Source organism: Buteo buteo, chromosome 12 (genome assembly GCF_964188355.1).
Source record: "Buteo buteo chromosome 12, bButBut1.hap1.1, whole genome shotgun sequence".
Lineage (NCBI taxonomy): Eukaryota > Metazoa > Chordata > Aves > Accipitriformes > Accipitridae > Buteo > Buteo buteo.
Genome location: NC_134182.1, coordinates 27,426,880 through 27,443,631, shown reverse-complemented (window position 1 = coordinate 27,443,631; position 16,752 = coordinate 27,426,880). Strand labels below are relative to the sequence as shown.

Here is a 16,752-nt window from a genome sequence, read left to right as displayed (position 1 = left end):
AACGGGAGCGTCACTTCCGCCTTTCCCCGGCCTCTCTAGCGCTCTTCCGCTCTATCGTCGGAGGGCTCTCGTCCCGCCGTCTTCTCTATGGTGCTAGCCCTGCACCGCCGGGAGCCTGCGGCAACGGCGGCGCGGCAGGACCATCCCCCTCGCCTCCACGCCATGCCGGATGGCGGGTCCCGGCCGCCCGAGCCGTAACGGAGCTGAGGTGAGCTGACGGGGGTTTATCGGCAGGAGGCGAAGGGGAGATGTTTCCCTCGGTGCCGCGCACCGCCGCCTTCCGCTCGCCCCGGCCGCGGCCGGGGGCTACGGGGGGGGGCCGCCGGGCGGGGGGCGGGAGGGTGCCGTCCCCGCCGCCTCGCGAGGCGAGGCGGCGGGGACGGCACCCTCCCGCCCCCCGCCCGGCGGCGAAGCTCCGCCGTGAGGCGACCGAGCGAGCGCGCGCGGGCGGCGGTTAAACGGCCGCGGTGCGGGGAGGCCAGTACCGGGCAGGCAGGGCGGGCTGAGCTCTCTACCCGCCTCAGCCGGGATGGCAGGTGCCGGCGCTGCGGTTCCTTCACCCGGAGCGGTACCTCTGGGGCTAAACTGAAGGGATATGTCGTGTGGCGGCCGTTGGTCGTTGAGGAGCGGGGGAGGCTTCGGCCGGCAAGAAACGTTTTGCCGGGTGCCGGTGGAGGGATGTCTGCTCGGTTTGTTGGTGGAAGTCCCAGGAGCTACGTATTTAGTTTGAGGTTTGCCTGGGTGTTTCTCGGGAGTCTTTGATCTCCGCGTCTGCAGCTAAATAGTCACTTGGGGACTCGGTTCTTTGTATCGCCCTGCTGCCTTCAGCAGGTGCAGGATCCTGCTCCGGCCCATCTCTGACAGCAGTCCTTCTCGGCTTCTTTCTGCCCGATACTGTCTTGCAGTTACGTTTTAGGTAAAGCCAGTAATTCAATAGCAGTGACAATGTCCTTTCAATGATTTCCCTAATGCCTTAACAAGAAATAACTTTAGAATCATCTTCAAAACGTATTCAAGTTCTGTGAAACTGGAGTTCATCCTTCAGGGATACTGTGCTAAAACCTGTCAGTGGCAGGTGAGTGGCCGTGGTGTGATAGAGTTCCGGCGAAGGGGAGAGAGAATCTTCCCAAACGTGTTTCCCCGCTCCCTGTCATTTGTGCAGAAGGCAAGAGTGATCTGGCAATCATGGAGCAGACTGGTCTTCAAATTAACAGCTCAAAAGTAGACTTTCCATATGATTTTGTGCAAAATGCTTAATTTCTTGTATCTCATTTCTCAGTTTGTAAAGTAAGAAATTAACACGTGCCTACTTACTAAAACAAAGTCATTTTGTTTGACGTATCTCTATTAAACAGAACCTGGGACAGAAAATTGTGGCTTTGCTATTCTCTGGTGGATCTGCATGTGGCATGAGGAGGGGCTGGGCTGAATTTAGGAAAGATTGCAAATGCCTTGTTGAATGCAGCAGTTCTTCATATCTGCAATTTATTTTCAAATACTGTGCTCTTTTACACTGAGTGCTGTAATAGTCTTCCCTGTGCCTTAAGGGAAATGGGCAGACTGTTCAGCTGGATGATGGGATAGACCTCAACCCATTTTTAAACTGGACTGTATGTTTTTAATAGCTTTTTCCCTCTCATTAATTAGTCTGATAATTCAGAAATTCATAGGACTTTTAGAACATCAAGCTGAACTCGGTTTTCTTAAAGCAAGTGTTTAGTAATGTCCTAATTCAGCATTCCTTATCAAAGTTTATTGATAGCTATGGCCACGGAAAGGTTAGGTGTGTTGTATTCCATATATTTTTAAGGTTAATTAAAAAATTTGGGATTTTTTTTGTTGCCAGTCAGAGTATTCAGGAGTGCTAGGGTCATCTTTGAATGGGCTGTTCAGAGTAATTGAGATTATTCAGAGAAGTGTTTGCTAAGTAAAGCCAAAATGCCCTGACATTCTTTATGCACTAGAAATAGTACACTTTTCTTCATATTTGTATTTACTTTATCTTAGCACTTACCTGCATTGGACCATAGATACCTATAGGATAAATTTATGATTCTTTTTTTTTTTTCCTAGAACTGCCAGATATATACTGAATTTTGCATGCATAAAGGACTACCTCTTTCTGACCTAGTCATTATCCTTGAGAAACTGATGAAACCTTAGGAAAATGGTAAGTGTTGTACATTTTTTGTTTAGAAATTACAATGCAGAATGTAATGTTTAATACATTAAAGTGTATCTCAAGGACATTTGAACAGTTATTTTTAAGTTAATGGCTGATTGTGGCATATATTTTCTAATTTAATCCAGTTAGTGCTGCATGCAAATATTTGAATTTACAGTCTTACCTCATAGAGCCTTATGTCTTTGTAATTTAAGTGCATTGTTGGGTGCTCTGAAATCATTGTTTCCTCCTAATTATTGTTTTTTTTAAACAAATCAGAGAAGGAATCAGAAGGGTTACCTGTTTGATTGGATTCCAGCCTATGCTTAAACCAAAAGAGCTCATTAGTTGTATGGGTCAAAAAGATCAGTGAAGAGATTTTTTTTTTTCTCATTGCTTCTATATGTCTTTTGCATTTACTTTTATTTGGCTCCATTTAAAGTGTAATTTTTAAGTTAATATTAAAGCATTAGCCTTTTAGTATTATTTTGCTACGTATTAACCACTTAGGCATAGTAAATATTGAGAAGCATTTCTAAGTAAGGGGGAAAATTGCAGTAGTACATACATCTTAATGTCAGTTTTTCAAACTCTTATGCCCATGCTTCATTTTAAGTACAAATTCAGTAGAATTCCCATCTTGCACAAAAAAAACCCAAGAGTTATGTGAATGGAAATTTGCAGGTTCATAATTTTTATTGTCCTGTTAGTGATACTTATTGTTAGAGACTCCTATTTTGCTCAGAATACAGACTAAGTTTGTTAGCATATAATTGTTTCAGAAACTCTTTATGTTTCTGTTTTATTCGCCATAACCCATTTTATCATTAACTCATTGTAAAATTTAAGATTTACTATTAATATTGATTGGTTTTTTTTTTTTAATTATGCATATATTGAAAGGCTTACCTGTTACCAAATACCACCTCTAATGTGAATTTTTAAAAAAGTTTTAAAAAGCTTTAAAAGCTTTTAAGCTTTAAAAAAAGCTTAAAAAAACCAGAACTGATGTTCAGAAAAAGAGCTGAAATAATCACTTAAATATATTAGCTTCAGTAATGTGAAAATAAAACAGTCTGCTATATGCTTGAATTGGCAGAAATGTCTCTGTGCCTTGCTGAGATGCAGGATGTCATAGAATTATTGTTTTCACTTATTTTATTCAGCATATTTCGCTAGTCTTGTTGTAATGCTTTGGATGGTGACCAAGGAAAATAGTAGGAGGAGTGGTAAGAGATTTCTTCGAAAGTGCTGTAAGCGCTTTTTTGTCAGGAAAATAGTCTCTAGGAAGAATTTTATTTTAAAAATCAGAAGGTAGCCTCATTCTTTTGTCTTATTCCCTTGTCATCAGTGTCCCCCACTCCAAGCCCATACCTGCACAAAGGAAATGTCTCAAGGACTGAAGTAGCATTTAATCCTATGCCACAATCTGGTTTGAGATCCAGTAGGTTTGCAGCCTGTGGGTTGTATTGGACATCTTCCTTCAAAGTGAAAATCAGTCTTTATGATGAGGTCAGCAACGTTGTATTTAGAGCTAATATGCTTTATAAACCTTAACTTACTGCTTTTCTAGGTATAATCTGTTGACGATGAAAAATGGTTGGGCGCTTGGATATGATGAGGGGCTGGGTGGGAAGTGGAGGTTTTTTTGCTATTGGCCAAGCTATTAGTAGTAAGGGAAATAAGAATCCAAGGTTCCTTGGAAGCCTGCCTGCTCCATGTGACAGTGTAGCTTCCAGCCTAGCGCTCAAAACCTGATTAATAGGGAATTACTGTCCATTAAAAGTGGGCTAGATCAATTGTGCAGATCACTGGAGAGTGAGTGCTCAGGTACCAATTAAGTGAAACTATCAAGTTAGTTCTCCTTTGAGATTGTTTTTGAGCACTAGGTGTGTGGTCATGTATGTTAGTATAAGCTTATTTGGAAAAAAAAATGTTAAACCACTCCTCCTTTGCTATTTTTTCTGTTGTAATAACATGCTGTTTAATAGGAAAGCACTTTCACACCAGGTGCAGATTGACTTTGCAGACTTACAAACACTGCAGCAAAGTTCACAGATGACAAAAGAGCCATTCAGCACAAAAATAAACATTTTTAAATGAGCTGATGCCTTGAATTCTGTCCCTACTGATGCTAGTAACAGTGTCCATGTCTTCTTTTCCCTTATAATGAACACTAAGCAGCAATATTTTTGACATTTTCAGTGGAGAGGCAAAGGGTTCTGTAGTGTGAAGACTGTTGCATAAGCTGTGTATCGTAAGGCATTTTGGCAGGGGTACAAACTTTCTCACTGTGCTATATCTGTTCTGTGTATACAGAGAAACACAGTCCCTAGGGCTATCAATCTGGCATCTTTCATCAGCACTAAATTTACTGCAAATACTTTTTGTGTGCATGCAAAAAGAAGTGCTATTAAATCTTTGTGGACAGGAGTAAAAACATTAAAATAGGTGCATCTTCTGTTTACTTCTCTCAGAATTCCTCTTCGTTGAATTCTGAGGAGCACATTCTACTGACTCTCAAATTCACTCAGCCTGCGTTTGTGTGTGTATCTTGTTATAAGTCTTTATTTTGAATGCTTTGGCAATGTTATCTTGCGCAAGAGCTTGTCATGCTAAACTTTTTTTTACTCTTTTTTTACTTATTTATCTACTTACAGTATAACTGTGATATCTTTGAAAATGTGTTGCTGACTTAGAAGTGTAGAGGAGAAATGATGTTAGCATCAAATATTTCTGTAGACAAATTTTGGTGTGTTGCACGCTTGCTTTTTAGGAACAGAATTGCTTAGGAGTGTGAAGTTTTTTCTACTGTTTTTTCCAATACACTGCTCCATCTGTCCAAACTGAATTGCTAATGTGTAGCCTTATAATGTGAGCTTTAACACTGCTTTTCTCTGTCCATGGGATTCACTTAATTTTCTTGTTTTGTTTGGAAAAATAATATTACCCTGCAGGACAAATTGAGATTAATTCAGAATATCTTTGGGATTTTTAAAAAACCAAACAACTAATCCTGGTGTTTGTTTTATCATTATAACATGAGCATGTTAGGAAGATTTTTAGGTTCAGTTGATGCATATGTCATTGAAATAATATGGGAGTTTGGAGTGTACACTTTGGAGGTTCTTTCTAATGGTTAAAACTTGGAATTTTGTGTGCTTTTAGCCTCAAAGAGAGGGTGTAATGATCTTACCACTTTAGACCAACATTTCAGCTGGACCTGCATCACAGTTCAGGTGTTGTTCATTCTGTTGTTACAGTGTTACAGTTGACTAATGGCAAAATAAATGAATTGGGGGCATCTGTTGTGAAACTTACAAGTTTGTAAGTTGTTCGGTAATATTTTGGCATCTTCCTTTATTCATCTCTTTATAAAATAAAGTGACATTCACAGTGCAAAGCTTATACATTTGATCCCAGGAAGACTTTATGACAGCTGGCACATAAAATTACCCTTTATCCACTGTTGTTTGGTAGCTGCTTAGTTTCCTATGTGGATTTCTCTTTTTCTCATGGAAGACTATTAAAGTCTACTATTTTAGCACTGAAATATGACATCATTAGTACAAGGAGAAATAGTAATCATTCAGTGTCTCTATAGGCTGTAAATCTCCTCCTGTCTTGGTATAATTTAAACTATCTTAGTTTGGGTTTTAGATGTAATTAGTTTTTACCCTCTTACAGTACTGATGCTAGGTTTTATTAATGTTTGTGATATTTGGGACTTCCCAATGGAAAAATGCTTTTTTTAATGGAAGTTACTACTTACAGTGGTCCTGATAATAAGAGTTTTCTGAAAAACTGATCTAAAACAAATTAGATCTCTGTTTACAGGCTCAGGTATTACAAACACACATTCAAATTCTAATAGAAAAAGTGATAACTGTGTGCTTCAGAAAACCTCTCCAAGATATATTAATCAAAAGTGTGCATAAATTATTAGAGACAGCTCATATAGCTAGTATGTGTTTACACAATTAGAGCTGAAATAAATCACCTTTATAACTTCCTGTTGGAAAGGGGAGAGTTGAAACAGCACTTATGGCTAAATTCACCACTGGGTTTAAGTGGTCGCAGCTTCACCAACTTCAATCAAGTTACACCAGTGATTAATTTTGGGGAGATTGTGGTTTGTTTAACATAGGCCTTCGGGTTTATACGTGACTGAGTTCTCACTCATGCATTTAAGGGCAAAAAACTTGATCAAATTTAAGTGTCTGTTTTGTACCTCTTTATAGTCCATGTATGGTCCCCTTTACCACAATATCTATTTCACAATCTTTTTAATGTATTCATCTGTTACATCCCTGTGAAATAAAGCAGTCTTTTGCACTTCAGGAATGCATTAAAGATGATGTAACAGTTTGACTGACTTCATAGAGAAGGTTCAGAGCAAAGAAAGGATTTCATCTCAGTTGTTTGTATCTGACACTGAATAATGTAGAAATGAGACCATCGTTCCCTTCTAAAATACAAAAACAACTGATGCAACGTTTTGGTAGAGCTGCTGGATATTCTAATTCTCTAATGATGACAGTTATTGAAGCTCTAACAATTAGCTCTGTTCTTAATTATCGTTCCGTTGGACCAACAGGTTTGATAACAAAAATTGTTTCGTAAATTTTATGGACAGACTTCCATTCCATTTGTGATTGCTTCTGGCCTTGATATGATTTAGGACCTAAGTCAATATTTTCAGCGTGCTAATTTTCTTTGTATTGATGAGGGCTATAAAACTTGCTCATCTCTCAGGTATAAATTATGGAATTCAGTCTCACTATGAAATGCAACTGTCAGAAAGTCTTGAACACTCTTGTTTCTTCAGATGGGCAATTTTTAGATAATTGCCTCCTTCTTCTTGCATCTCCATTTCAAGGGACTATTTTCTGTCATTTCTGCCTTTCCATATATGTTTAAAGTTGTTACCTGAGATCACAAGGGATTTTAGATCATTGTGCGCTTTTTAGCTACCTCTTATGAGGTGGTAGGATCTATCAGCTTTCTCAGGTCCTGGTAAAGTAAAGATTTGGATAAGAGTGAGCTGAGCTGATTAGTTCTCATAAAAGTAGTCTGTACTCATTTGTAGGACTTTTTTTTTTTTTCCCCATAAGAAAAAAGTACCCATCCTAGAAAAGATGCAAAAATTTGTCTAGTAGGAAGTTTTGAATTTTTGTTATACTTTGTAATCAAATTTGTACACATGTTCTGAAGTGTAATTACAACCTAAGAGTTGTTCAGTTAGAAGGAAAACATAAAAATCAAAAAAGGCAAATTACTTCTCATAAGACTTAAAAGGAGATTCGTGCATCCCAAGGCACGACCAGTTACTCCTAGGTTATTCCTGACCAATGTTTGTCTAGACTGTTTATAAAAGTGCTGCAGTGATGAGACTTCTCTATCTTCATAAAACAGTCTATTATACTGCCTTTCTACCCTTACCTGAGGGGTGTTCTGGTGTTTTGCTGCAGACAAGAACAAAAAAAGAACACATCAAGTGGTGAGGTCCTCTTCTACTCTTATACCATTCAGTGAAATTTGTCCTAGTGAAGCTTGAAACCCAAAACTTTTCAGACACTTGGGGGACTGATCATTGTGTATTTTGAGTGTGAAAAAGAGCTTGTTTGTGTGAAATTTTCATCTGAACTCTGTCGTATGTTCTAATAAAAGATACTATTTGTTCCCAGACAAACCTTTTGCATTTGGCTGCTGACTGAAACATATTTTTGTAGTAATGTTAAATGTGGAAGTAGATTATGCCTGGCAGTATGTTTATCATTGTTTATTAAAGCTGTGAATAAGCAGTATGACTAGGAAGCTTAGAAGTTGAAAATAGCATGTGAAATTTCCTCTCGAAACCTCACTATTCCTGCTGTTTATAGATGTAAAGATCATCATGCCTTTAAATGACACTGCCACTTGAGAAATGTCATTTCAATGTCAGAAAATGCCAAACCACCAAACTGTTCATGCTCAGACATTTTTGTAAATTCAGTGAAACTAGATAAACCACTCCTGTGTCTGAATACTTCCTGGAGAACAGCAGACTTAACACATTTGAAGAGATAGACCTCCTAATCCATGTATCTGACACAGAAGCAGAAAACACGTATAAAGATATTTTTACCCCTAGTTTCAAAGGCGAACATAGAGCAAACTGAACAGTCAGGAGGATGTTAATGAGATTCTCTCATAGTGAGGCTATCCAGTAATGGGATTGTACCTAAGACTATCTTGAGAAATGATGAACTACTAATGAGTCCATACTATAAGACAGCACAACAGCATGGTAATTTTTTTCTGCAGAGATGTCAGGTTGGATAATGGAAGTATACACATAAATATTTTTATTTCCCTTTCTTTAGAAACAGCAGCATTCCAACCATTAAGTGTTGCAAATAAAACACAATGCAGAGCAGAATTCTGCTAGCTGGACGTGGTCTGGCTTTGTGAGATATTTATAGCTAAATGAATTGCCTGTCTTCTTTATCTGCTGTCTCTTTGTCTCCACAACAAATTGTGTGATGGTCAAGTACATCTTCAACAGCTAGTACTTCTGTCTGGTTTTCTGTTGGCTGTGGTGAGGCAAGGGCATTCTGAAGCAATCTGGTGAAAATACTCCAGGTTTCTTTAGGTGTATCTTGGCTTTCACATCAGCAGAAGCAGCAAACAGTTGTAGAGAAATCGCACTTTCTCAAAGGAATATATGGGCTTTTTATTTATTAGCTCCTGTAACAGCATAGTAGGTGTTGATGTTGTATGTAGTTTTTAGATAGTGCCATGTAGCTACTCTGTCATCTAGAGTTTTCCTTCCATCGCTGTATCTTCATTTTGGTAGTAAATGTAATTGTTCATAAAATGAGATCAACATTCTTCCTTTTATGTGGAAATCAATGTGCAATAATAAGAATTTGCAGTACATGTTTTTATTTTGTATGGTCATGATAGTTTTCACATTGGTTTGTGTTGATTTGTAGAACACTATTTATCAATATGAAATGAGATACTAACACTTAAATGTGGTCTTGTAGTGTATCTTTACACCAGCTATGAGAAAGATCAACAGATTTATTCTTTTTAAGAAATATAGGGGTTAGGTTTAGCCACTTTTTAAATTTCAGTATTTCTACAGTTTTCCTTTTTTGTTCTAGTGGTAGAAGCACCAACTCTGTAAAGATAATGGTTTAAAAAAAATCCTATTTCGTCTTCACAGAAGCAGCATGATTTTATTTTTTTTCTCTAGGACTTGTGAAGCTGCTTGTATTATTAAAAAAAAAAAAGACGACAAAAACCCTGCAACAACAAAGAAAATTAAATTCCCTTGATCCTATGTATTATTTATTTTTTACCTGTCCTTAAACCTGAGACTTGCTTAATTTCTTCTTTAAATGGATGGGGAATCCACAACATCTCTAGACTGTTTGGTTGTTTATATGGCAACCTTTTCTAGGCTGAATAATTGTTACCACATGTAGTGCTGTCCCTTCCTCTGTAATGCTCTTGCCCTACTATGATCTAGGTTCTCTTACTTGTGTACATCTTGTTTTGTGTGTATTGTGCACAAAACAAAAATACATAGCTGTAATTGATTAATGTCTGGTAGGATATAATTAATTCTCTTGTGCCTGTAACACTTTCTGTATTATATCTCAGGAGAAAGAAAACACTTGGACCTGTGGTCAGTTTTCTGTTTGGTATCTATGAGATACTTTTCCTCAGAACAGAATGACTGGTTAATCCCCGTTTCATATAGATGTGCTTCATTTAATTTAAAATACAGTGTGTTCTGTTTGTCTTAGTGAATTTCACGTTATTCCTTTTGAACCACTTATTGCTACAATTAATTTTTAATTAAATCCTCAAAAATACTTAGGACTGCTTCTAACTGCAGATTTTATATAGCTATTGTGTTTTATCATGAAAGTCAGTAAAAAGATTGAGTAGAAGCAACACTGGGAACCAATCTGAAATGCCCATTCAATTTGAATACAGCAATACAGGTGATATAATGGGGAAGCTGACTTTCAAAGAATTAAAAGATTTAAATCTCTCTAATTAACATAGAATAATTAAATGGCATGAGAATGAGAGAGGGAAAATAGTGTCTTTGGCAGAGGAGCTATATGAAGACAGTCAAATGGAATAAAAAAATTATTTGCCATAAACTTTTTGAATTAGAACCTTTTTAGCCTTTTGCCAGCAGCTATAGGGTAATGATCTTGATCTGTTCTGTAAGATACTTCTGAGATCAGTAAATGAAATACAATGTTATATATTCAGTAAACATTCACAAAACCCACCAGCTTCACAGGATAGAAGAGCTGTGTTAGTATGAAGGTTGGGGGGAGGGAGTTGTTTGTGGGTTTTTTTGTTTTGTTGTTTTTTTTTTTTATTGCCATCTTCAAATTTCAGCTGTGCCAGGTCAGGAGAGATCCCAGTTCTTGTCTTTTTTTCAGAATACAATCCAAACAACTGTATTTAAGGTTGTGTTTCCTTAGTAAGTGTAGATGGAAGAAAGGCTCTCTACACACACAAAAATGAGCAATGAAAAAAGTTGTTGAAATTATATGAAGTAAATGAAAGAGAACACTGAAGAGCAATGGGCTTTTTAAATTTGAAATTGACCTGAAATATAAGCAACTACCATGATTTTTCTGTAATGCGCATACTGTTTGTCCTAAAGCAAACAAACATACAACTAATTCCTTCAATACGGACTTTGGTTTTTAGCCACTTGGCAAGTATTTTCCATCATATTTTTGATTTGCGCTGTAATCACCATGATTATGTATGCCAATTGCATGAATCCGTGTGGCAACTGGAACTGAAGCACTTTCATTCATCGGCACCTTTTAACAGAGGTCAGCACAGGTCTACTCAATATTGGCTTTTATTTAAATTTTGAGCAACTAGTGAAGGGAGGAAAGATGTGCCTAGGAAGAAACAAACATCTTTTTCTTAGCATGTTGTTTGTGTGTACAATTCATTTCAATGGCAAAACAATAAATATAGTAACTGAATGTTAATGGTCTGTTAGATACAATCAAATCACTGGTGATTTTAATTCCATTTTTGTTTATAAATAAGTGTTTCTACTTGTGTTTTTAGACAGAGCTAAAGTTCCTCCTCACAGGATTTAGCTTCATTTTGGTACCTGCCTAGTGCCTTGGTAAGGTCAAAAGGAATAGCAGGTATCAACATTGAAAACTAGGAAGGAAAAAAGTTTCATCCGTTGGGGTGGGGGGGGAATCCTTTTAAAAGATTAAGGCCATGAGTGCTCTACATTCTTTGAACTAGCTCTTTCTGGATTTTCATTCTCTAAGGAGTCATAAGCACTGTAGAAAGGAATAGATTTTCAGGGCTACTTTTATTGGGAGAAGTATTGAGTTTCAAACTATAAACCAAGAAATGTTGGCCTGTGCTAGCTGCAGAAGCTCTCTAGCCCCTCAGCTAGAGAGGGACTATCATCTTAGCCACATGTTAAAAGGAAATGAGTTAATATTTTCTATCAAACTGTTAGCTTCCGCTATAGAAAATGTCACTTGTCAAAACCATCTTTTCCTCTTTTTGCACAATCTAATAGGAAACACCTTGTTCAAATGCATTCACATTTCTATTTCCCTGTGATAGCTGTTGAAAGGATAAACTTTTCTACTCATAGACACAAGAGAGTGGTGGTAGGACATCCTGATTTTTAATTATTGCTGTTAAAACTAATTCCTCATTGGCTTTGGGCAATTTATTTCAACCTCTTTTGTTTGATGTATCATTTAATCTATGAGCTGCGGAGGGCAGCAGTTGTTATGATTTTATATGCTAGGAAGAGTAAGAAGTGAACCCTTCAAGTTTAACATGGTGTTTGGGGTTGGGTTTTTTTAATGCTTTAGAACAGTTACCATCAATAAATCAACATTACTGTAGTGTGGGTGTCTGTAAAGAATATCTTCTAGTTCTAATTCTTGCTGGTCTGATTAAAGTTCTGTCTTCCTTTTAACCTTTTGTTTTAACTCTTTGAGAGAAAACGGCTTGATTAGGGAGCATCCTTCTAATGAACAGATGCATTCTCCAGATATGTATCTCCTATAGAGTTCACTTCTTTGTCTTTCTGGTGCTCAAGGAAAGCCAGTTCTCTTATTTGGTTGCCAAAGGAAAATACGATTTGCATCTCTACTGTACAATTCATTATTCTTCTAGAATAGAATAGAATATTTTAGTTGGAAGGGACCTACAACGATCATGTAGTCCAACTGCCTGACCACTTCAGGGCTGACCAAAAGTTAAAGCATGTTATCAAAGGCATTGTCCAAATGCCTCTTAAACAGTGACAGGCTTGGGGCACTGACCACCTCTCTAAGAAGCCTGTTCCAGTGTTTGACCACCCTCTTGGTAAAGAAATGCTTCCTAATGTCCAGTCTAAACCTCCCTTGGTGCAGCTTATATGTTATAGGATAGGCAGTATTCTTTGTTAGACTGGTATGGCTGAAAATGGTTAACAAGTTCTTCAGGTTGGAAACAGAGATGGAGTTGTCCTAGTTGGTGCTGACTTTTGCTTTTGTGTTGCCCAGCTGGTGGTTGCTTGTCCCCCTCTGCATGCTTCCCTGGAACTCCTCACTGTCTATTTACCTAGCCTGTACTTTGTATGCTTGTCTGTGAGGGTGTTATTGGAGACAGTGTCAAAAGCCTTACCAAAGTCAAGGTAAACAGCATCTATTGTTCTCTCCTCTGCAGAGCCAGTCACCTCTTTGTAGAAGCCTGTCAGGTTTGTTAAGCACTATTTACCCATCATAAATCCATGCTGACTACTCTTGATGACACTTCTTGTCCTTCATATGTTCGAAAATGGTTTCTAGAATTGCTTGCTGAGCAGCCTGTAGCTTCCCCAAATCCTCCTCCTTGTCCTTCTCTAAGATAGGAGTAACGTTTTCTTTTTTCCAGTCCTTTTAACAACTATAAAGGTTGTGGAGGAAAAAATTTGGGAAAATCTTTTTAGTAATCTTTAACAGAAATATGTTTCTGTGGATGAAGGAAAACCTACTTATTCTCTAAGGCATTTTTTCCATTTTTCTGTAATTTGAGTTCTTCTAGCAAGTAAAATGAAACATTATCTTGCATAGTTAGCAAGTGTATATTTCAGTTATTTCAGTTGTATATACCAGGACATAAGACTGAGGAAAGCCTGGTGAAGACAGGTTTCCTAAAATGCCTTCATTTAAAGGAAAAGATAGGAAGCTGCTGTAGGACGCTTGTCTAAGCTCTTCTATAATATAAGAGTTGCTGATTTTTGGCTTCACTATTTAAAATGTGAGCTAAATCTAATGAGGTGTACATAATGGACCTGTATTTCATCTATGTAGTTGCTAAGTTAAACCAGCAGTATTGCCATGCTTCTAAAAGCTAAAGAAAGGAACTGATACAATAACAGTCCTGTATAAATGCTGTGTAACTCTGTTGCTAAGTTACACTTTTTTTCCTGTGAATATGCATCTAATTGCAGTATTGATTAGAGTTGCATGTTCACAAAAAGGTAAAATTGACCCCTGCTGAGAGTAGGTGGGGGATTAGGGGTTTTTATTAACAAACCATCTGCTTCTGTGTTTACTGAAGACATGTTGAATGTTTTCTTGAAAATAAAGTGACAGTCTGAGTCAATGAACAGGTTCTACTTGCATCTAATTCTTGTAACAGAGTTAATCTATCTGCCTATTTGATGTGATACCATCACTAACAGAATTAAAAGTTGTTCTGCTTTTATTCCTCACTGGTTTATTTTTGTCAGGCAAACTATGATCTTATGTGACAAGAATGCTTTTGTTTTAGCCATGGATTTAAAGGGAGGTGGTGGGGGTGGTTTCTGTTTATCTTTTTGTTTTTCTCATTACCTCTGCTAAACACTGTGAACACTGCTGTAAAGATCAGCTGTGCTATTGGTCAGGTAACTGGAACTGATTATAATTGGATAAAAGTACAAGTTTATAGATAGTTTTTTCTATGTAGATATGCTTTGCTTTAAGACTTACAATGGGGCAATGGATTACTGTTTGAAATAACTTCCCCATGCTTTTAAACCGTATTGCTTGGCTAATGTGATTCTTTATTGGCTGGCATTAAGTATAAGGTTATTTATCCATTATAATGTATGTATTATAAATGCTTCTTCTGGTTTTATATTTTAGGTCTAAAAATATTTGGAGGGAGATTTAAGTGGTTCAACAAATAACGCTCTAATGGATGACAGAGAATTTCCACCAAATGATCTACAAATAGACTCAAAGGACAGTCTTTCAGCTGACTATAGGGTGGAAAGTTTGGCATCCAATTTGGTTTCTTCAGCTGATGAAAATGAAAATCAACTTGACAATGATGGGAACGAGGTTCTGACCAGTAGTAGCATTGCTATGGGACGACAGGATAAAGGTGAGCAGGACAGCATCAATAACAATGAGAATATGGACAGTGGCAACTGTACCCCAAGCTGTAAGGAAAGTGAGACTGAGAGGAGATCTGTAAATGTCCATATGGACCCCCAGCTGGAAGAAAAGCCTATTGCTGAAAAACAGCCAGGTGGAAAAAGAAGTCCAAGAAGCAAAAGAAACTCCAGTAAAAGATCTAAAGGTACTTTATAAAAAAAATAGTTCTGTTCATTTAAAATAATAACGCTGTAGTTCTAGTCTGTGAACTAATGAGAAAGATATATTTTAGTTGTCATACTGATTATTTTTAAAATTACACTGAAGGTTTGGGGATGTTTTTTTTTCAAAACTGTTAATAATCCTAAATCAGATTCAACTCTAGATGTTTTCACCTTCTGTATTTAAACATTGGCTATGTAGCAAATGGAACATATCAAGGAAGGACGAATACAGGGAGGTGCAGAGTTTCAGTGTGGAAATTGGGCCGACTTCTAAGTCAGAATGGCCAGAAATTCAGGCGATATGGTTGTCATGGTTTAAGACCAGCCAGCAACAAAGCACCATGAGGCCGCTTGCTCACTCCTCCTGCCTGGTGGGATGAGGGGGAGAAAATGTAACAAAAAGCTCATGGGTTGAGACAGGGAGGGATCACTTGCCAATTATGGTCACGGGAAACCAAGATCAATTTAATTTGTTACCAATCAAATCAGAGTAGGATAATGAGAAGTAAAACCAAGTCTTAAAACAACTTCCCCTCACCCCTGCCTTCTTCCCGGGCCCAACTCCACTCCCTGTTTTCTCTACCTCCTCCCCCTAGTGGTGCAGCAGGACGGGGAATGGGGGTTGCGTTGAATTCATCACACGTTGTCTCTGCAGCTCCTTCCTCCTCAGGGGCAGGACTCCTCACTCTTCTCCTGCTCCAGCCTGGGGTCCCTCCCCCAGGAGACAATCTGCCACAAAATTCTCCAACGCGAGTCCTTCCCGTGGGCTGCAGTTCTTCATGAACTGCTCCAGCATGAGCCCTTTCTGTGGGCTGCAGTCCTTCAGGCACAGACTGCTCCAGCGTTGGCTTTCCCATGGAGTCACGGCCATCTTTGGGGGCATCCCCTTGCTCCAGTGTGGGGTCTTCCACTCACCTCCATGGGCTGCAGAGGGACAGCCTGCCATCTCACCACAGGCTGCAGGAGCATCACCTCCTCCAGCGCAGCTCCTCCCCCTCCTTCTTCACTGACTTTGCTGTCTGCAGAGAGTTTTCTCTCGCACCCCTCTCCCCTCTCCACTGCAGGTTTTCCCTTCTTAAATATGTTATCCCAGAGGCGCACTGTCGCGGATTGGGTCGGCCTTGGCCAGCGGCAGGTCCAACTTGGAGCCAGGCAGGCTTCTAGCAGCTTCTCACAGGAGCCACTCCTGTAACTCCTCCCCTGCTACCAAAACCCTGCCACACAAACCCAATACAATGGTTTTGTTCATTTGAACATTGTGCTCTAGTGCAAGATTTTGATGTCTTGATCCAGTGTCAAGATTTGAAATCTTGGTATAAGTACCAAATAGCTTGATCTTGGCCTGTTGTCAAAGTTTACTTACATTTTTCAAAGCTTAATAGATAGTCCTAGGATGTGCATTTTGGCTAATGAGCTGTTAAAAAATGTGTTTCTACCAATTTTTGATGTTACTTCTCGTTTAGGTCTTTTGGATGTGAATTGGATAAGGAAAATGTAAATGTTTATTACATGTTCTTATTTAAGATGCTTCTTCCCTTTTTGAATGAGTAGGATTTGTCTGCATCAACACAATGTGTTGTTATTATATTAGGCTTTTTTGCCATAAATCATAAATGTCAGATGTGTTATGTGTCATAGTGCTGCAGATATATTAATTAAAATCAATGTGTTTCATTGCATAGATATCTTTGAAAGTTACTTGGAACAACTGAATCATGCCTGCTTTTTTTCTTTTTTTCCCATGCCTTTTTTTTTTCATCTGAAGGCTGAGATGGTAGATTTGGCTACTTAAAGTAGATAATTTTAAAATACAATTTTCCTGCTAAATGACAAGTCTTTTGTGGCCTAATCTGAAAATTGATGATGATCTTAAAGGATAATAAAATAGGTAAAGAAGGGAAAGGAAGGAAGCCTTGCATTCCATATTTTGTACGTATAGGCAAAATCTAGAAGAGAA

At 38.4% G+C, this 16,752-nt stretch overlaps 1 protein-coding gene across 2 annotated transcripts in view; it reads left to right on the top strand.

The window, feature by feature from the left end:
• Positions 1–83: 83 nt before the first annotated feature.
• Positions 84–16,752, top strand: part of CNST (consortin, connexin sorting protein) — a 53,931-nt gene continuing 37,262 nt past the window's right edge. Inside the window, exons 1-3 of one of the 2 annotated variants that reach the window (XM_075043148.1) lie at positions 84–208; positions 2,074–2,170; positions 14,338–14,776. In XM_075043148.1, coding sequence (XP_074899249.1) covers positions 14,389–14,776 — 388 coding nt within the window. In that variant the 5' untranslated portion in view covers positions 84–208; positions 2,074–2,170; positions 14,338–14,388. Of the gene's footprint in view, positions 209–896; positions 917–2,073; positions 2,171–14,337; positions 14,777–16,752 lie in introns of those variants that run through there. The other variant, XM_075043149.1, reaches the window with a different exon arrangement.